The following is a 22,362-nucleotide window of genomic DNA, read 5'->3' as shown; positions in this document are numbered from 1 at the left end:
CCACGAAGAATACAGTGTCCTACTCCCTTTTCTGAAACGAGACAGCCTCGATGACGTATGCGGCTGCCAAATGCGACACGAACGAGACACAGCCACAGACTTCAAGGATTAACACAAGCAATCAAGCATTACTAAAGATGTTCTGCATAATACATTGTCTCAGGCTTTTAACAGAGACAGCAGCTGGGTCCATATTAAGTCACAAATGCTTCTTATGCCAAGATGATGCATTTACATAATTCATTTTTCATTTGGCAGACAGTCATGAAGATGTTTGCTATGTCATTCCTGAACTAGTGAACTTGTTATTTTCATGCCTCTCCTGACAATTACATTATACCACATCCTAAATCTGCTTTATTTATTCCTGTTGGATAAGGCTTGACCTGTCCATATGTTTCATTAAAAATTAAGGACAATAATCATGTTATCTGCAAATTAAAAAAGGCAAAACAAGAAGTAGCTATATTTACAAATGTAATTAATGTGAAAAATGGAATATTGCAAAAACAATGTGAATAAAGCAGTTTCCATCCCATCTGGTGAAAAGAAAAACAATCTCCTCATTCACATGGCTTTCTGAGGCAGTCATTATAAATTCTATAGCAATATATTCTATAAATGCATTTTACTTGTAGGTTATTTGCATATGTATGTCTTCTAATCAAATAAAACAATTTCCACCTCAAGCAGGTATATAAATTTTTATGCCCATTTTGGATATTTTATTCACATCTTGGTATTTCCATCCTACATTTTTTTTTTTTTATCCCAAAATTTGCACAAAATTACATGGATGGATACCCAACTAATGACACACCAAATCATGGCACATACACTCAGACTCATGTTGATCCAAATCTATGTGACATTCTTTTTCTCTTTCATTTTTCCTCCTATCCACAAAAGGAGATTCTACGCAAAATTGTTGCCTCATTTACTATTCACTTTTTTCATATGGCAAAAAGATACAATGAAGATGAACAGTGACTGAGACTGTCATTCCCTAACATTCTGCTTAACTTCTCCTTTTGTATCCCATGGATGAAAGTCATATGTGTTTGGAACAACATGAATGAGTAAATGATGTAAGAGTTGTATTTTTTTGTTAAAAGGTGTAAATGGTTTAAGCAGTTTTGCTAAATTCCACTATAGCCACTGGATTAAACTGTACACATTTCTTCAACCACACACCCCTGCTATTTTAATAATCTTTACAAATTAATTTATCATAATGCAAAATATTATGAAATTCACCACCACTGTAACGATCAATAACACCTGTTATAGGTCTAACTAATCTACACTTCAAGCAAGTCTTGCAACATATCATAATCGCTCACACCATTAATCAACAAAATTCAGATGCAAGAGTTTCACATCACACTACTCGCAATGTACTCTATATATCTCCATTGAATTTAATGGTAGAAATGTAGCTGTCACATCATTCAGCTTGAACTGTCGATTCTGTGTTAAACACACTCTTTTAAATGTATGCTTCCAACTGGATCCATACTTCTTCCAGGATCTCATAACTTACAAATTATGCATTAAATACAAGTCACCTGTCTTTGCACTTCCTGTTCATATTTAATCATATCTGACAAACAAAATTAGCCTACATGTTTTTTGCAAAAAAGAAAAACTTTATGAAATCGATTAAATAGGGAAACACAATTAACTTCCCGCTATAGCTCCACTTTACCCCACACTCAAAACCCTACAAAACATGACACATACACCTAAAAAAAAATATATAAATATCAATCCATCTTCAGTACAACAGGAACGTGCATTCAGACTCCATGCCATGATTTAAGACTGCTTATTGGGGTTGCCTTGTGTGGGTCCCTTGAAGTCTTGGCTCAGTAGACTCATCAGATCCATCATGGCTTGACTGATTTGAGAGCCAAATTTATGAGAGTCCTGTGAACAAGACGAAATTTTACATAATTTCACATGCTATACAAGAGACATTATATCTGACAATTATTTTCACCCCAATTTGGAATGCCTAATTCCCAATGTGCTCTTAAGCTCTGGCGTAAAGACTCGCCTCAATCTGGGTGGCGGAGGACAATTCTCAGTTGCCTCCGTGTCTGAGACCATCAATCCGCACATCTTATCAATTGGCTTGTTGAGCACGTTACCGCAGAGACGTAGTGTGTGTGGAGGCCCACGCCATTCTCCGCGGCATCCATGCACAACTCACCATGCGCCCCACAGATAGTGAGAACCACATTATATCGACCACGAGGACAGTGACTCTACCCTCCCTAGAAACAGGGCCAATTTGGTTGCTTAGGAGACCTGGCTGGAGTCACTCAGCTCCAGGCATGGAAGCTCAAGTAGAAGTACTGTTACTTCCCAAAAAATTTAGCTTAAGTAGAGTAAAAGTAGCTGTCCTAAAAACTACTCAAGTAAGAGTAAAAGAGTAGCTCCTTTAAAAGTATTGAGTACCGACTTGCAAAACCTATGCCCCATTATAATGAACACTGTATGCCAACTTTTAAAATACATCACTTATCTATGATAAACACTACATGAATCTGATTCCAAAAAATAAAAGGGAGACATGATAACAAAAATTAAAAGATTAAAGTTATTTTCATACACTGATCACCATTTTAAACCATAATGTATGAAACAATTACATTAAAATCAGTTTATGTGTAGGGTCTAAATTTCCCTTATTGCAGACAGAGCCTTATTGTTGTGCATAAAACATGTTCAAACAATGCAAGGAATGCTAAATAAGCAGGATCATTTGGCACGTTATGTCCTGCACGATAGAGGAGGTAGAGCAGGCATGGGAAAAGTTGTTTGGCACAGGGGCTACATCAAGCTTAAAAAGGAATAATTCATCCAAAAAAAAATAAATTCTCTCATCATTTACTCACCCTCATGGCATCCCAGATGTGTATGAATTTCTTCTGCAGAACACAAATTAAGATTTTTAGAAGAATATCTCAGCTCTTTTGGTCCATACAATGAAAGTGAACCGGTGTTAAAATATTGAAGCTCCACAAATCACATAAATCAGCATAAAAGTATTCTAATTAATTTGCCTCCAGTGGTTTAATCCATGTCTTCAGAAGCAATATGATAGATGTGGTGAGAAACAGATCAATATTTAATTCCTTTTTTACTATTATATCTCCTTCCTGCTCAGTCAATCTCCACTTTAAATTTCATATTGTTCTTCTTGTGTTTTTGGTGATTCACATTCTTCATTTATATTGCCACCTACTGGGCAGAGAGAAGAATTTATAGCAAAAATGGACTGAAATATTGATCTGTTTCTCACCCACACCTGTCATATCGATTCTGAAGTCATGGATTAAACCATTGGAGTTATATGTATTTTGTGCTGCTTTTATGTGCTATGTGGAGCTTCAATATTTTGGCACCCCTTCACTTACATTAAATGGACCTAAAGTGCTGAAATATTCTTCTAAAAATCTTAATTTGTGTTCTGCTGAAAGAGAGTCATGAGATGGCATGATGGTGAGTAAATAATAAAGAGAATTTTCATTATTGTGTGAATTATTTCTTTAAGTAGCACATGGGGGGTCACATTGTCATCCTTTAAAGATACAATGTTCCACATTGATTTAGTTCTTGTATCTTTTAAGCCCAGAAATAGTTGTTCACATTCTAATGCTAAGCATAATTATAAATAATTTTATCATCTCTATTTTCCTGGTAAATTATTATAGCAATTAACACACTCTCTACATCAGGGGTCAGTATTATTAAAAAACGAACAATATTTAAAAAAAATATTATTATTAGAAATATCACTGTTTTATTCTATTACATAAATACTTTTAATGCTACTCAAGTTATTCGGTCAAAAGTAGTGAGTGGTTTTCTCATTTCCTTGTTATTGTTGATTGATTAATAGCCTTTATATGATATAGCACACTAGACAGTGCTCAATTCGGTTCCATGTACATTTCAAGTCTGACATTTTGATGCAAATATGCTTTTTATCCCACTGTTTAAATTAACTTTAGACATAAACGACTGCCTTTACATTAAATCCTCATCAAGACAGGCATTGGTGGAATTATAAAGTGTATTTGATCATTTAGGCATGTTAGCACTCAAACATTAGCCGCCTGTCAATCAAACAACACGCAGCGGTAAACGTCAGGAAATAAAAAGTCAATCTTTTATATTTCATCTAGATCAACCAACCAGTGGTGCTCTTGCTGTCGCCATTGATGTAATGAACACACCTGTTCTAGATGTAGAACATAGGCTAAATATAGAAAACGACAACAAATTTTGATCGAGGACCTCTCTCTTTTTCAGATAAGCATCTAGATCTAGATCTAGATCGTTTTATTGCCCAGCCCTTTTGATAACATTGCATTAATCTTTCACAGCAGCCCAAAAATCTCAGTAATAGATAGTTAAATTACAGGGTACAATTATATACACAGAATCTAGTAGGCAGAAATATGAGGCGAAATTTACCAAGATCATTTTCTTCAAATTTGAGGCAGGATGAATTATAGTCAGTAAACACTGCCACAGACACACTAAGCTCTACTTTATCATGAACATCGGACTGACCTCAGGGCAGATGAGAGGAGCTGGCGGAAATCTAAATATCCAGCAGATCTAGGTAAGTATCAGTCTTTGCTTGCAACGTTTTCAGATAACATTAAATCTGCAAAAACTTCCTATTACCAGAACAAGATAAACACCTGGCTCCTGTATGCAACTCTGTATATGTTCTCTCCTCTGACTGACACAGAGCTCTCTTCTCTACAGGTGCATCTCAAAAAATTATAATATCGTGGAAAAGTTCACAATAACTGAAAAAAAAACAGTATCTGTTCCCTAGTGAAAAAAAGTATACTTTATTGTATTTTAAATATATTCTTTTTTCAATTGTATATTGCAAATATACTAACCAAAATTGTACTACCTTTAAATATATTTAAAGTATATTAGCATCATGCTTTTACCAATTTTCACAATACAACTTTTAACACACTTTAAAATAATTGTACTTTAGTATATAATACAAAAATATATTTTAGATAAATATACTTGAAGTGAAAATTCTGTTTTTATTTGCACTTTACTGAAAAATATATTTTAGGCGAGTGGCCATCAGGCGCAAGTGTAACAATGAGCATTTCAGCAAGAAAAAATAACAATGCGTAGTTCGTGTGTGGTCGCTGTTCCAAAATTATAATTTTGTTGTTCTTTCTTTCAGCATTCTTTTCATTGAAAAGCATGGTTGGTGTAACTGCCTCCCATCGGCAGTTGAAACTATAGCTGTTTATCCTGCTATTTTTTGGTACCTATAGTAATAGTAGTTTGGAGAAATTGCGGCACTAGTGTACCGCCCGTAACTAATTAAGAAAACACCTGTTGAGCGAAGTGCCAAAAAAGACAACAGAAAATAAATTCGCGACAGCTACACTAAGTAATAAACATGCAAGCAGACAAACCTAGAAGAAAGAGAAAAATAAAGGAAGATTTAGCCCCTCATAAGAGACAGGCAGCCTACGAGGGCTTTTAACCATGACCTCGTGTGACATGTCTGCCATTGGAAGGAGCAACAGTTGATACATTAAGTTATGTTTTACAATTATAAAACCATGTGAGATTTAAATAAACACTCTGTTATTGAAGTTTTTATATGTTATTTATTGTAATGGCCTTGAGAACAAATGCATTCAGCATTGGGTAAAAAAGTCCCCCAAGAAATTCAGCCTTCATAACACTGTAAAATGTAATAGGATTCCTTACTTAAAAATTTTTAGTTTTTGACAATTTTAATTGTTGCTGACATTTTCGATCACAGCTCCCATAACCAACTAACTACTCAAAATGTTCAAGACGTGCTGTTAGTCATGCGCACTGGACAGCAATTTCCCACACACAGTGCAGAAGCACATGGACTGAGAATTCAACGTTCTTATCCTGGGGAAAGGCAAAGTAATATATTTTTTAGTAATATATTTCACATGGATGCCATTTCTTTTTTCAAGCCAAGAGTACAAAGGACAGAGTGTTTAGTTCACTTGTCACAGACATTCCTGACAATGTTCAGGAATATCTACAGTTGCGGATTCCTATAGTACCACACTCGTTTCATCCAGTGTTTACACTGATGGCATTAAGTACTGCCCAGACATGGTGGTTTCAGTTGGATGTTTTTCAGGTTTGCCCAAGTTCACGCAGATTGAGAAAATCTTGGCAATCAACACTGACATAATGTTCCTCTGCAAACAACAGACTGCATGTTTGAGCATTTGCTCTTTTATGAGTTGTGCAGTTTGCATTCACTTCAAGTTGTTCAGCCTTCTCTAATAAGGGACTCCTTCACTTTGGCACCTTATAATATCCTTATTTCTTTGTTTTGTAATTTTAGTTTGCCATGTTGATGACACGTCACGTTATTGTGCATGACAGTGACATGTCTGTGAAATCTTGGAGAAGTGGCCAGCACTTTTCACAGAAAGCCAGGTTTTTTTCCTCCTCCAAATCCCAGAGTTACTTTTTTCTATGAATTGTGTATTTGAATGTTAATAACCACTCCATATTTTTGCTTAGGTCTTTGCAGAATTCAATCGCATATCTGGGGAAAATCTGAGATCGGAGTTCTATGCAGCGTTGGACACGCATTCTGTTTCACGCATTGGTAATCAGAAGGTCGTTGGTTCAAACCCCACAGCCACCACCATTGTGTCCTTGAGCAAGGCACTTAACTCCAGGTTGCTCCAGGGGGATTGTCCCTGTAATAAGTGCACTGTAAGTCGCTTTGGATAAAAGAGTCTGCCAAATGCATAAATGTAATGTAAATGTAATTCTGCACGTTTGACTGAAAATTTCCGGAGAAAAGGAGGAAATCAGGGAAGAACGATGAAATTATGCATCATGTTGACTCAAGGTATTCCTTTGTGATTATTGTCATCTTTAAATCATGATTTGGCTATGATTGTTACCCTCACATCTACCTGTCTCTACCTTTTCATAGTCATCTGATGTAACATATGCTTGCACTGCAGTACTTCAGGGTCTTCCAATCCTCCTGGGGGATGACCCAGAGGAATTTTTCAGGATGAGCTTAAGTATTTTCATCGCTGTTTATACTTTTTTAAATTGTCAATTTGCTTTATTACATGATATTATAGATTAGGTTATGAAAAAGTTCTGGGTGTATTTTTACAGTCGATACTGTATTTGTCTCTTGTGAAAAAATTCTGATTTGTGACATTGGTGATTTAAATTCCTTAAATTGATGCAATAAAATGTACTGTAAATTCAATTCTGTGTTCTTAAAGGGTTAGTTCACCCAAAAATGAAAATGATCCCATAATTTACTCACCCTCAAGCCATCCTAGGTGTATATGACTTTCTTCTTTCAGCCAAACACAAACAATGTCTCTTCCAAGCTTTATAATGGGAGTGAATGGTACCTTCGATTTTGAAGCCCAAAAAAGCGCATCCATTCATCAAAAAAATCATCCATACAGCTCCAGGGGGTTAATAAAGGCCTTCTAAAGTGAAGCGATGCATTTTTGTAAGAAAAATATCCATATTTATAACTTTATGAATTATAATCACTGGCTTCCGGTCATGGCTGTCCACACATTCACTGGCTTCCTCTATCCGCTTTCGTGTTTGTCACTTAACACCGGAGCTTATGCTATGCCTACGTCATACGCCGGAACTCAACTCACTTGTGAACGTGCAGACGGCCGTTACCGGATGCCAGTGATAATAGTTTATAAAGTTATAAATATGGATATGTTTCTTAAAAAAACGCATCACTTCAGAAGGCCTTTATTAACCCCCTGGAGCCATATGGATAACTTTTTTGATGGATGGATGCGCATTTTTGGGCATCCATCCATCAAGGTACCATTCACTCCCATTATAAAGCTTGGAAGAGCCAGAATATGTTTTAATATAACGCTGATTGTGTTTGGCTGAAAGAAGAAAGTCATATACAACTAGGATGGCTTGAGGGTGAATAAATTATGGGATAATTTAAATTTTTGGGTGACCTAACCCTTTAATAATTCAGAACAATGTAAAAGTACAATAAAGTATTCCATTGAACTTGTGATTTTCCAAGTCTTCTGAAGACATGCAATATGATACAGTAAACTAGAAAACAAAGTTTACAGGAATAGTTCACCCAAAAATTATAATTCACCCTTATGCTGAGTGATTTAATTCATGTTTTCTGAAACAATATGTTCTGTTTTGTAACTCTGTAAATCTTGTTATCTCTCTCATGATTTAAAGCATGATTACATTTCCTTGTGCTTGATGTTTGCATTGATTACTGTACACCTGCTGTGGTTAACAAAAATGTATGAAGTTTTAATTTTTTTGGTTAATGAACAGCCCCTGGTCACTAGAATATATCCAGCACTTAACAGAAATTCACACTACCTATTTTTCATTCTGTTATAGGATTCAGATGTAGATGTAGGCGTCAGTAAATTAGATGTTGGACTGCTCACAGTTTTACCTGAAGGCATGCCTGCCAAACGTCCACATGTCCACAACATGGATGCAATGGAGGGAAGAATTGTCATGGATGATGTCCCAAATTTGCCACATTCTGTATGTTTCCATTTTGCTTTGATCTATGCTCTAAATTTAGACCATCCAAATACAAAGAGGAACACATTTGATTTTATTTAGCAGGTATTTCTGTCTTTGGGAGGAAATAATCTCGAACCCAAACTCCAAACCCTTAAAAATCCTCTTTTAAGCTGAACTTGTGTCTGGCATTATTTTACTGTAATTGCAGTTCAGTTTAAGAATCTTAGTTGTTCCAAAAGAGCACACTTTAAGTTAACTAATCATTAACACACTTCAAGCATACTTCTAATTAGTTTGGCTTCAAGTATACTTTGAATATTTTTTTTCACCAGGGTTATTAGATTAGAATAAAGTATTTATAATACAGAAATGTCAACCTTCTAAAAAGTTTGATAATATATGCGTTCAATACTTGGTCGGGGCTCGTTTTGCACGAATTACTGCAAATAATTATTACTCAGTGGTCCAAAGTCCTCTTTTCAAAATCAAGGTCCCAGAGACTGGAGGAATGGTAAATGGTCTGTACTTATATAGTGCTTTTTTTAACTTTAGCGGTTTTCAAAGTGCTTTACACTGTGACTCATTCACCCATTCACACACTCGCACTCCAAGCCTGCCATTGGACAATTGGCATGTGGAGTCATGTGTGCCAGGAATCGAACCACCAACCATGCAATTAGTGGCCACTTGAGCCACAGCCGCCCCTGAAAAATGAAGAGTGGAGAAGTCCAAGTTTCCACAGTCAGTGATGATTTGGGGTGCCATGTCAGAATCTATGGGTTATTGTCAAGAGGAAAATGAGACACACTAGACCCAACAATACAGATGAGCTGAAGGCCACTATCAAAGCAACCTGGTCTTCCATAACACCTCAGCATTGCCACAGGCTGATTGCCTCCATGCCACACTGCATTGATGCAGTAATGCGTGCAAAAGGAGCCCCAACCAATTATTTATTGCATAAACTAACATATTTTCAAGAAGGTCAACATTTCTGTATTATAATATAATTTCTTAATTCTAATATATTGAGATACTGGATTTTTCATTTCCATGAGCTGTAAGCCATAATCATCAAGATTAGAACAAAAAAAAGAGTTAGGGTTAGGACCACTGGCACCCCGGCCTGAACAGGGTGGGGGAGGAGTGTGACAAGGAGCAGGCCTGGCCGGGGCGTGATGATGCACAGCCAGCACTGAATCAGCGAGATAATGGGGAGGCGCCAGTTCGAGAGAGCGAGAGATGCACACGGCCGCGTTGCATGTGTCTGTATTTGTTTTAATTTAAGTTTGACATTAAAACTTTGTCGACTGTTCAGCCGGTTCCCGCCTTCTGCTTGCCCAACTTGAACTGTTACAAGAGTGTATGAGTATATATAAAGGGTTCATGCCAGTGTGGTGTAGGGTTGCTCAGCTCTTACAGTCTCTTTGCAGGAATGCTTGGAGGACACATGGAAGTTGATCATTTCCTCTCCCATGATGATGTAGGATACACCATAGCCATCATCAGCAACCTTACAGAGAAACATAAAATATATATATATATATATATATATTTTAAAGTTAACCTAGGAGTGCTTTTGTGTGTGCATGTTGTTCACTTTGTGGTCACTGTTATAAAATTGCTTACCGGACCAAAGCCTCCTCCCAGCGAGATGAATTCAGGATGGTTGACAAGGTCAAACAGCTCCATCTGTTGCACAGGCGTCTGAGAGGTGGAGAGGCGCCAAGGCTCTGACAAGACCTATACAACCACACACACACACACACACACACACACACACACACACACACACACACGCAATTAAAGAGATAATTTTAAACCCACATGTACCGTAATTTCCAGACTATTAAGCGCACCTGAATATAAGCCGCACCCACTGATTTTTAAATAAAATATTATTTTGAACATAAATAAGCCGCACCTGTCTATAAGCCGCAGGTGCCTACCGGTACATTGAAACAAATGAACTTTACTCAGGCTTGTAACAAAAATAAATAGGCTTTAACGAAACACGGTGTGGCAGCGGGGCGTGGTCAAGCGCCCGTCCGGGAGAAAAGCGGTAAGGCGCTTACACCTGAGCTAAATTATGTCTAACACCGGTGTATAATTTCAGTAAGCATGGGGAGAGCGGCATAAAAAGGCAGCAGCCACAGAGCTGAGAGAGTGACACACGTCAGTCTAGTGTTGGCGCATAGAAGAATTGAGAAACTTCATAAAATTGATTGTAAACATTGCTGTGGCCATTAAAAGCCTTACCTGGAACGTCAAGTGCCCTGCTTAAAACTGTCACACTGGTGCCGTGTGACAGTTTTCCCAAGAAGGACACGGGAAGCAGGGCACTTGAAATTAGACACCGGTGTTAGACATAATTTAAGCGCAGGTGTAAGCGCCCTTACAGCTTTTCTCTCCCGGATGGGCGCTTGACCACGCCCCCGCTGCCACACACGGCTTGTAATAAAACATTTGCAGTAAACAGTAGCCTACCAAGAAAGTCATTGGTCACTATCTTCCTCGTCCTGTGTACTGAAACCACTAAAGTCATCTCCTTCGGTGTCGGAGTTGAATAACCTCAGATTTAGTTGTCTTTTTGCACTGAGTCAATTCCTCACGCTGCTGTTTCCAGCGTCTTATCATCGACTCATTAAGACCAAGCTCCCGTGCAGCAGCTCTATTTCCTTTTCCAACAGCCAGATCACTCGCCTTCAACTTGAAAGCAGCATCATATGCGTTTCTCCATGTCTTTGCCATGGTGAGGGTGACAAAATTACTACCGTAATCAGAATGATGGGAAGTTTGAGCGCTTCGATTTAATCTAAACAGTAAACAAAAAAGTTGTTTTGACCTTAACCCGTTCGGCAATTTCATTGGTCTAATGAAAGCTTCACGCCGCAAAAAACTGAGCACGTCACAGAATGTTTTTTTTTTTTATAAAATTTGAAAGCGGGAAAAATCCATATATTAGCCGCGTCATTGTATAAGCCGCGAGGTTCAAAGCGTGGGAAAAAAGTTGCGGCTTATAGTCCGGAAATTACGGTACACTCACATCCTTAAATTGCTCAAAACTCTCCTTTTATCTATGAATGTATCCTGATCCTTTACATCAATATAAAGATTAACGATCTACTACTAATGTAAATAATAATTTATTTTATGTTTTTTAAGCTACTAAAAATTCTTAGTGAGGTCTTGTTGGTACATGTTGAGCGGTCAAAGAGAAGGTGGTTTAAGGAAATTGTATCAAACCAAAATAAAACTCATGCCTAGAACAGAAATATCTCCGACCATAACAACTTGGGTTAAATGAATCAGCCTCCCCAACATAAACACACACTGACCTCTTTAAGGAAATGGGACTCTATCCCAAGGTATTTTGAGACCACATACAGGCAGAAGAGGTGCCTGTCAATGCCAGATCCAGTCATGGCTAGACGGTAGAGATTCTGATGCTTCTCAGCAGCCATTCTGAACAGCTTGATGCAATGCTCTCGGTCCTATGAATACAAATCAGGGTCATGCAAGCTAAACACTTAAACTAGCAAAATGAAGTGTTTTCCATGTTAAAGGTTACATGACACAGAGAGCTAACTGTGTGTGAGTGGCCTGTAGTTAATCCTTTTTCTAGAACATTGGTTCTCAAAATGTGGTAAAGCGGAGTACCCTCAGGTGGTATGCAGCACAAATGAAGCTTACACTATTAAAAAATAAGAAAAATAATGTTTCTATCTTGAATGTTGAGGTCAGGCTCAAAAGTTTTTGGTTTTCAGGCAACATTTATTTATTTTTTTGACAAAAGTATTAAACCTCTTGTTTTAAGAATATCTGCAGTAGTTTCATAGGATCTCTGTGTATAAATAGCACAGATAAAAATCTGATCACTTTACAACACATTTAGCCAGATGGCTTATTTTAATGAAATGTAAAGACAAATCCGATTTAGTTTACTTCAAACATTGCTTGTACTTAAAACATTTGTTACAAAATTGTTACTCTACATTGCACATGGCAATGATCTTAAATTTGGCAGCCCGTTCTTCCAATCAAAGATATTTTCAGGATTGGGAGGGTTACTTTTTAAATGTATTTCACTACAGATAACATGCTGTAAAATGTCATTTGTAATGTATTCCGTTAGATTACTCAAGGTCAGTAACGTATTCTAAATACTTTGGATTACTTCTTCAGCACTGATAGATTTTTTTTTTTTAACTTGTTTTGACTATAAAAACTCTGTCAGTACAGTAACACAAAAAACGTTTCGCGGCCGAACCACCAGCCCGCTCGGTTCTCCCGATGGCCATTACACACCTGATTGGCCCAAAAGTGCGGCGGCCTACCGGGAAAATGCCCGGTATGCCAGATTACCAGTCCAGCCCTGTATATGATGGAATGTTAATGGTGATGATCTAGTACTCAAATGTTCTGATTTAACAGAAGGTGGCACTTGGCCTGAAAAGTTTGAGAAACACTGTTTTAAAGTACTGTCCACTAAGAGTACATTTACTTTAAAATTACTGTGACTCAAAAAGGAGGATGCAGATTGCTGTGCTCTTCATAAACAAGAATGAAATGGCAAGAATCTCTGGATTTGGTAACCAGGTACTATAGTAAGTTTAGGCCAACTGATAAAAATCAAGGCGTAAGTTGCAATAGAATGAACTTCTATAGTCACCAGGGTTGTCAACATTTCCTTAAAAAATTCCCTGAGAGATACAAGGAAGATTTAAAGGCATTCAAAGTTTTGCTGTCACCTCTCCTGCTTCCAATGCACAGACAAAAGCACAGCTTTCAATAGAGCATGAGCGTACAGTCTCTGTGCGACCCTCACGAAACAGACGTGTCATTGAGGCCTCATATGTCAGGCAGAATGTCCCTCTATCCTGAGAAGAAACAAGAAGGAACAAAATATTCTATATGAGCCAAGCTGTAGTGCAAGCAACTGCAACCCTGCTGAATTTGTCTCAGAATGAGATTTTAGTGGGGTCACAATGCAAAAGACAGATAACAGGAAGCCTTTATTCCCAGGGTGAAAATGTACCTTGAATGCTAAATTTACATAAATTCAGTAGCACTGTGTTGGATTCTCTTGTTATAGTCGTACATCATGACACCAAAACATAAATCAGTGCTTTTGCATTTGAGTCAAGGTAATGAACATAGTATAGGGGTATAAAAATCACCCTGTAATAGGCCAGCTGTAGGGCCAGCTGCACAAAGGAATCTGGGCTGATTTTCATTTTCTTGATACAGCCTTTCCCAAACTCTCTGAAGGGAAACACATGGCAGTCCACATCATCAGCCAGTGCTTGTGCAACAGCAAGAGATTCAGAAACCTGAACCTGAACCTACAAAAAGACAAAGAGGTAAGTGCACTTGTGATGGGTTTCATTTATCTGGGTCCCTGTAGAACAAGTTGAACTACTAATGACACATCAAATATTAGTCATAGAAACAGTTAGCAATGTGTCATATATTAACATGATTTAGCATGAGAAACAGCCAAATGATTTTCAAATGAGCTATAAATCCATTTTAATTAATTTTTATTATTTATTTTGCAAGTAAATTGAATAAAAGGAGTTTAATAAGTAAGGCTTGAGAGAGACTGTTTCAAAAATGTACAATCATTTCAGAAATAACTTATGAAGAGTTGAGTACCTGCCACAGACCAGTCATACTTTTTCATCATTTTGTCACATTTTGGCTTTTAAAAATAAACAAATAAATGTATTCAATCACCAAATAAAATATTATATTTCATACATTATTTTTGTTAAATATATATACATTGATTTGTTGAACACGTGCTGAAACTGGTACTCTCTTCACCTCATCTGTGCAATGCATGATTAGAATTAAATGTTTCTTTGTAGTTGTTTTTGATCAACAACTGACTGTAAAGAACAGAAAGGGTATTAAATGAGACATTCTTCAATGACAAATGGGTTGCGTGGATCTCGTCTTTGACACACATTTAATGGAACAACTTTTACTCTGAACACACTGTGAAAGGATCTTGCAGCTGAACACTTCACAACTACACAAATACTGGTGAGTGAAATGTAAACATTTACCAGCCAGTTGCCAAGTATATTCACTTTAGTCACATAGCATGAAATTTCGTTGCAAATGCGAGTGACTTCCACTCTTTATAGTGCATTGAGTGAAAGATTGATCTTGTGATTTAAGAATCAATATCAAGATTGTTCAAATTAAGATCTCGATTCATTTGAAAAAAAAATGTTTACCCACCCCGACTGTATAAAGCTCATAGATCACATGTAATGTTATACAACTTTGTCATATTAATTTTTCAATTGTTTGTCATCGGAACCATCCAAACACTTTAGAACATATAGACTATAAGAAACTGTGGGGAGAATTCACTAAGAATGAATTGCACTCTGTAAAAGAGGCAGTTATTTGCACGTGCTGTCTACGCTGGTTTAGCGCCTGAAAGGAATTATGAAGATTAGGCACACAAATGAAGATCAGGCCAAAAGATCTGTGCTGAATGCAATTTGTATGCTCTGTTCCAATCTTGGGGCTGATTCTGAGCACTACACAGCAAAAGATACAGCAGGCCACCGCGATCAGACACTATATCAGGACTGTACATCAATCAAATCTGTGATCATGACACTTAAATCATACTTTGGCTGAAAGTGCACTATAGACTACATTCTGAATTTCTCCATTACTCAGGTTTCCTTTTGTTCTGGTCAAGCATCAGCTACTGCTCCTCAGAGATTTTGTTTATTTTTATTTTTTTTGCTCTCAAGGCATTAAAACAATCTTTCTTTTCAATCTTTTCAAGGCTCATCTTCTCTAGACCTCACATTGTCTTAACTGAACAAAACAAAAATTGAAAAAAAAAACAACAACAACTTTTTGCACCTGTACCTACACAAATGTACTGTGCTTAATGTTATATTTGGGGAGTCATCTAGATATTTACATTTATGAAGTAGTTTAGTATCCTTGCTACACATTAACTTAGTCAAGAAACTTGATAATAATTAATATGAAGTTTGTTGTGTTTGTAGTAATGTTAATAGCTTCCCTGAGGTGTGTAAGTTGTATCTTAGCAAGTTGTAGCACACTTGAATGAATGAACAAGCGTGTGCATTGGTTGGGTTCTTTTATTCAGCCAGCGTCATTCGCAACAGCTCCGTACCACACAGTACAACATAACTCAATACTCATAGTCCCGTTCAAAACCTCGCGTGAACTAACTTTTCTTTTTCCTCTTCTAGGTTTTTCTCCGGGGGTATTCCTCTGGCTTACTGCCACCCACTGGACACCCATCACATAGCTGTATACTACAAGTTGACATGCAGGTACTGAATAATTAAATAACCATTATTAATCAAATAACTGAAATGACAAAAAACTATTACATGGGGGGTCTAGCTTTTAACTCACAATTATTTTATAACAATTATACTATTCTATCAATGTATATTCTAGATTTCCCCACATTCTCCCCTACAAAACAGAATGTAGTCCCGACATTCTCAGAATAAATTGCTGGTTATCTACCCGTAGATCATTTCTTTGGTAGGAGTCAGTGATACAACAGTTTTAGTACTCGTGCTATACTGTCACCCGACACACAACATGTATCTCCTTTTCCATGCAGTGTGTTTGTAGCAAACATCATTGTGCACCATGATCTTCTACCACCATCGCTGTTTATCAACAGGAATCTGTACTTTCACTGAAGGAATTTAACCTTACACCATTGAAACAATTTACTTTATGTTTTCTTCTGGAATGTTATGGTAACTTTTTTCTCTTTAAAACAAAAATATGAACTCAATCTTATTCTGGTCTTATTTTAACTTCTTACCATTTTAACTAGAACTAATTACTGTGATTTAATTCAGCAGTTTACCCATCTTCGATACTAGGCTGGCCTAGAGTATGGTAAGTAAACATTTTCTTTTGTTTTCTGTTTCTCAAAGGATATACTCTTTTGCAGACAGGTGTTGAAGGAGGCTCCCCATCACTTTCTTCGGCATCACCAGTTTCTTCAGCCTCTTCTCTGTAGAATGACACATCATCTTCTCCCTGTCCTGCACCTTGTTCATGTTCCACCTCGGGTTCTGCATCGTTCAGCATCACCGTGTCTTCTGAATGAGGTTCTGGAGGTTTTGGCTGTAAACCATTTCTGGCGCTCCGACTCTCCTTGTCGACTGGCACTCCAACCAGGCATTTCCAATCATCCTCACCATCTGAACTGTCACAGAATGTTTGATTTTGCTGTGTCGATGTTTTTTCATTCTCGCCTCTTTTCTTGTTTTCTTTTTCAGGTCTTCCAGGTAAGTATTCTCTCTGTACAGGTAAGTAGTCACACGGTAACAGTAGGTTCCTGTGTAGTATTCTTGTTTTCCCTTTCCCATGTTCAGGTCGAACTTCATATACTGGACTGTCCTGGTACTTCCTCTTGGTGACGACATAAACTTGTTCTTCCCAAAATGATCGAAGCTTCCCAGGTCCACCTTTTTCCTTGAAGTTCGAACAAGTACTCTGTTCCCAGGGATCAGTTCAGCTCCGTGTACTTTCTTATCATACAAAGCTTTACCTCTTTCCTTCTCTTTATGTGACACTCTTGAGGCTAACTTGTAAGCTTCTGTCATTCTCTTCCTCCAATCCTCAGCATAGTCATGGTAAGAGGAGCTTTGGTCCTTTGCTGGTACGCTGAACATGATATCAATGGGCAGTCTAGGAGTACGGCCGAACAGGAGATAATAGGGAGCAAACCCTGTCAGCCTCACTTTTTGTACAGTTGTATGCATTCACAACTTTTGCAAGTGATGTCTTCCAGTCGGCTTTGGCGGTTTCCGGTAGGGTCCTCAGCATTGCTAGCAAAGTCCGATTAAACCGCTCAACTTGACCGTTCCCCTGCGGGTGATCACGGTGTCGTGTGGGAGCCTTGCACACCACTGTACTCTTGCAGCTTTGAAAACAGTTTGTTATCAAACTCCCTGCCTTGGTCAGTGATGCAGTTTTGTCGGGAACCCAAACTTCAAAACAAAGTCCCCGAACACCTTCTCAGCCGCTGTCTTGGCACTCTTGTTTCTGCATGCGTACGCCTGCGCGAAGCGCGTAAAGTGGTCCATCACAACTAAAATGTATTCATAACCTCCCTTACACTTCTCTAGATGCAGAAAATCAATAGAGACCAGCTCAAATGGGTAAGTGGTGGTGATGTTTATCAGAGGAGCTCGGGTCAGTTTGTTTGGACGCTTGCTTCTCAAGCAACTACAAACACGTGTGACATAGTGTTCCACTTCCTTTTGCATGTGGGGCCAATAAAATCGATCTCTGATTAAGTTCAGCACCCTTTCTGCTCCCAGGTGGCCCATGTCTTGATGCAACTCCTTATAAACGAGCTCATGGTATCTCCGAGGCAATACCAACTGATGACGAGTGGCTGTTTTCCGAAACAAGAGACCATGTTCATCCAGGTATAATTTTGCTCTTTCCCTCATCAGTCCCGAACCTCTCTACCCTGACTTCTGTTCACAGGCAGCGGTTTCACTTTTAGGTATGTAACGGCTTCTCTGATATCAGGGTCTTCCTCTTGGTCTTTTCTCAGTACCTCCTTGGGGATCTCTGCAACTGCAGTGAACAGCTCCTCCTCCTGTTCTCCCGACAACGCAGTTTCAATTGTAAGTGGACACAACCACGGCCCTCTCTCCAGACTCTGTACTACCGCTGACTGAGATAAGCTGACCATGACTTCAGGGTGCACTTCTTCTGAACAGGTTTTCATGTACTGTTCCATATGCAGCGGCATACACGACAAGCCATCCGCGTCCCCATTTTACTTTCCTGGGCGGTATTTGATGGTAAATCGAAAGTCAGCAAGTTCCGCTACCCACCTGTACGTTGTGGCATTTAACTTGGCGGTTGACATCACATATGTGAGAGGGTTATTGTCCGTGTACACAATGAATGATGGTGCATGATAGACATAGTCTCTGAACCGTTCACATATAGCCCACTTCATGGCCAAGAACTCCAACTTTCCTGAGTGAAGATGGTAGTTTTTCTCAGGAGGGGTTAGGGTTCTTGATCCATACGCTATTACCACTAACTTGCCTCTTTGTCTTTGATAAAGCACCGCACCAAGGCCTTCCTGTGAGGCGTCGCAATGGAGTACAAAAGGTTCATCCAGATCTGGATATCCCAGCACCGGTGGGTTAGATAAATAGTCAATTAACTCACAGAGGGCCTTTTGATGTTCATCTGTCCACGTGACTGGATGTGATGACGCTAAGCTGTCCTTGGCCATGTTTCCCTTTTCCTTTCCGCTTCATCTGTACTTTCCCTGTTGGTGTCTTTTTTTCAGCGAGCAGCAGATAAAGAGGTGCGACCTTGCGGGAAAAGTTTCCAATGTATGACCGGTAGTAGGAGAGGAATCCTAACAACTTTCTCACCTCACCAACTGTCTTAGGGGTCCTTTCTTTCAGTGCTTGGACAGGAGCAACGTCAGCCGGGTCCATCGTGTACCCATCTTTTGTCACCAGCCTCCCTAGGAATCGTACCTGATTTCGGAACACTTCACATTTTCGAGGCGTTAGCTTGACACCATGGTTCTGATAACACTGCAGCACTTTTCTAAGGTCCTGAAGATGATCATCAAATGTTTTAGAATGAACTAAATTATCATCCAAATATGGTTGACATACCTCATCACGCAATTCTCTCAGGCACTCCTCCATGCTCCTTTGGAATTCAGCAGGTGCATTTGACAATCCGAAAGGGACCCTCACCCATTCATATAGTCCCCACGGTGTAATGAACGCAGTGAGAGGTCGGCTGGATTCCTCTACAAAACCCTGGTGATAGGCTTTGCCTTGATCAAGGACTGAAAACCAGGTGTTGCCTGCCAAGCTGTCGAGCATGTCCTGTATGCGGGGAATAGGGTGTCTATCTGGAATGGATTTCTTGTTTAACTCCCTATAGTCACAGCAGAGGCGAAGAGTTCCATCTTTCTTACGCACACAGACTACTGGTGAAGAATATGGTGACTTAGATTTAGTAATCCACCCCTTATTTAACAGATCCTCCAGGTATTCTTTAACCTCTCTGCGAAGTGGCTTCGGGACGGACATGTATGTGTGCTTCAAGAATGTGGTATCATGGAGGCGGATTTTTAGCTGGAGAGATGGAATACATCCTACCTCGCTGTCATCATAAGCAAAAGCACCACTCTCATCCCTTAAAAGCTGCTTCACTTTCTGCTGCTGTTCAGGTTTTAAGTGATCAACGCATACAGGAGGGTCCCATAGGTTATTTTTTTTAGCCATTGGCATTGTATTTGCGTTTTCTGTAGATTGGCTGACTTGTTCACCGTCTTTTTGGAACAGGCTTTGGCTGGTGTGTGCAACAGTCGCACATGCAACCTCTTTCTGAGCGGTCACCGGTCTCACTTCGGCGGGGTAGATGGCATTTACTCGCTGGATATGGCCCAGAACTGCCCGTGGGAGGCAGGTCGATGTCATGAGTAGTATCATTGATCACAGGGATACAGATACGTGAACATGTCCCTCTCTGGAGGCCGACGATGTTTTCCTCCACCCTCAATCCATCTGGCCACTTCGCGCACTCATCCGGCACAAAAAGAGCATCTTGATCAGATAGCAAAGGGCCCGTTTTAATGCAACATTTGACAGCTCTAGTCTGTTTGGCAGGAATCTTTGTTACTGACCGTCCTACTTTCGCTACTCCATCGCTGATCCTTTCGTCTTGGCTTCTCACTAAGTTCAGCAAAACCTCAGCTTTCTTGCAGTCACAGGACAGTGCAGTACTCATGGCTTTGGTCTTTACTTTGGTAGGTCGCTCGACACCACTGTTCAACAGGTACTCAATGACATTGTAACCAATGATGGGCTCCTCTGCCACTTCATCGTCACCACATACTAAAACCGGTACCTCCAGTTCCAAAGGTGTGGTTTTGTCTGTTCCCAGCTTGAATGTCACTTCGACCCAGCTTTCAAACGGGATCACTGTTTGATTCACTGCTTTCGACCGGTGAGGGTTCCAGGGCCTAGGATCTCTTCAAGGCCACGTAGTATTGTGTGTGGGAGATGTTCTTTTCTCCACTTTTCATTCATGAGACAGACTTGTGAGCCAGTATCCCATAGCGCTTTTGTTGCTACCCCATCGAAGAAACAGTTCACCATACATTTTTCTCCGATCAAATTCAATAACTGTGCATTACGTTTGGTGGACAGCTGATTAGCAGTTATGGATCTGATATGCTGCAGGGGCTCTCCTTTCAGCCGCTGCTTCCTGAGCTTCCAGCTGCTTAATGCTGTCACACAGGAGTTCACGTTGATGTTCTGGCCACAGTGATGATGTAGTGTGAGTTGTTACCACCATACTGCTAGCTGAGTGTCCTCTTTCTGTTCTTCCTGCAGGTGGTCCCCTGCACCCTCTGGAAAGATGTCCACTTTGCCCACATTTAAAGCAATGATCACACTGGTCACCTCTGCCATCATCTTGACATCCACGGCATCCTCGCTTCCTTTCTCTGGGCTGCGTGGAGCGGTAAGTACTCATCGCTTTCTTCATTTCTCCGATCTCCTCTTTCAGCTGTTTAACGACCTCATAGAGCTCAGAGTCTTTCTTGTCCATGACTTGTGGAGTTTTCAAAGCTTTTAATTGTGTGCATGTGGACTGTTCTTTACCTCCAACAGCATAACCCATTCTCTCTTGACTTTGACGTAGTTCTACTGGAACCTCACTGACTTTAGTTTCTTTGATGTTGGCATTTTTCTTGAACTTTTGCTGTCGTTCGCACTCAAGACTTGCAGCTTCGTTCATAGCTGTGATGAGAACCTCATCTGTGATTTTAGGATCATCAAGGCAGGTTTTTAACTGATACTTAATGTGATCGTTTGATAACCCTGTTCCTAGTGCACGCAGGAATCTTCTCTGTATGAGATCAGGGCTGTACGATTCTTCTCCATCCGGTTCTCGAGCAGCAGCTAAAAGTCTTTCCTTCAGCTCAATGGCACGGAATAGGAAGTTTTGTGGTGACTCACGGCTCTCTTGAGTGATGTTTATCAGTCGATGATACAGGTCTGTTGAGCTTTCTTCCTTATAATGGCCTTTCAGAATTGTGCGCAGCTGGGAAAGGGTTAAATCTGTCTTGATCTCCAGCATATCACGCAGGCTCATACCGGGACTGACTGCTCTTATCACAGCATCAATGATTTCAGACTCTCTGTGTCCCTTGTTCACTCCAGCATCAATTTGGTGCATCAAGTTGTTATATGACAGCTTATCTTTCTGACCACGTTCTCCAATTTGTCCATTAATCTTAAAATCACGCCGGATGGTGACTTCAGGAACTGCATGATGATGTTGGGGAAACACAGGGGACTTGACACATCAGGAACTTTCAAACTCAGGCGTTGAATTTCGTTTTTCAGCACATTTGTTGACAACTCAAACTGATGCTGCAATTCTGTGTACTGTCTCTTTAAATGCGCTGAGCTCCGCCGAATTTCTGTCTGCGTCACCACCGCTATCTTGTACCAGCGGTCACAGATTTGCGTTATCCCGCTTGAAAACTCTAACAAATTGTTCACATGTTGACGGGCTACATCATCGTCTTCCGTCTCTATAACACTCTCTACTGCTTCACTTATTAATCTGATCAGCGAGTGCCGTTTGGCTTGTCCCTCCACTGATAGTTTTGCATACACACACACCTCGTGCAGCTGATCGAGCCGCAGCCGGAGCAACGCC

General features: G+C 39.6%; 1 protein-coding gene across 1 annotated transcript in view; it reads right to left on the bottom strand.

Moving 5' to 3' along the window:
- Positions 1–691: 691 nt before the first annotated feature.
- Positions 692–22,362, bottom strand: part of LOC127647174 (carnitine O-palmitoyltransferase 1, liver isoform-like) — a 59,980-nt gene continuing 38,309 nt past the window's right edge. The window contains exons 14-19 of the mRNA XM_052131275.1: positions 13,773–13,937; positions 13,344–13,472; positions 11,931–12,086; positions 10,222–10,335; positions 10,013–10,105; positions 692–1,929 (exon numbers count right to left, since the gene is read on the bottom strand). Of these exons, the coding sequence (XP_051987235.1) occupies positions 1,819–1,929; positions 10,013–10,105; positions 10,222–10,335; positions 11,931–12,086; positions 13,344–13,472; positions 13,773–13,937 (768 nt within the window). The 3' untranslated portion in view covers positions 692–1,818. The remainder of the gene's footprint in view (positions 1,930–10,012; positions 10,106–10,221; positions 10,336–11,930; positions 12,087–13,343; positions 13,473–13,772; positions 13,938–22,362) is intronic.

Source organism: Xyrauchen texanus, chromosome 8 (genome assembly GCF_025860055.1).
Source record: "Xyrauchen texanus isolate HMW12.3.18 chromosome 8, RBS_HiC_50CHRs, whole genome shotgun sequence".
Classification (NCBI taxonomy): Eukaryota; Metazoa; Chordata; class Actinopteri; order Cypriniformes; family Catostomidae; genus Xyrauchen; species Xyrauchen texanus.
Note: the sequence above shows the minus strand (reverse complement) of the source record. Positions and strands in the feature narration are given on the sequence as shown.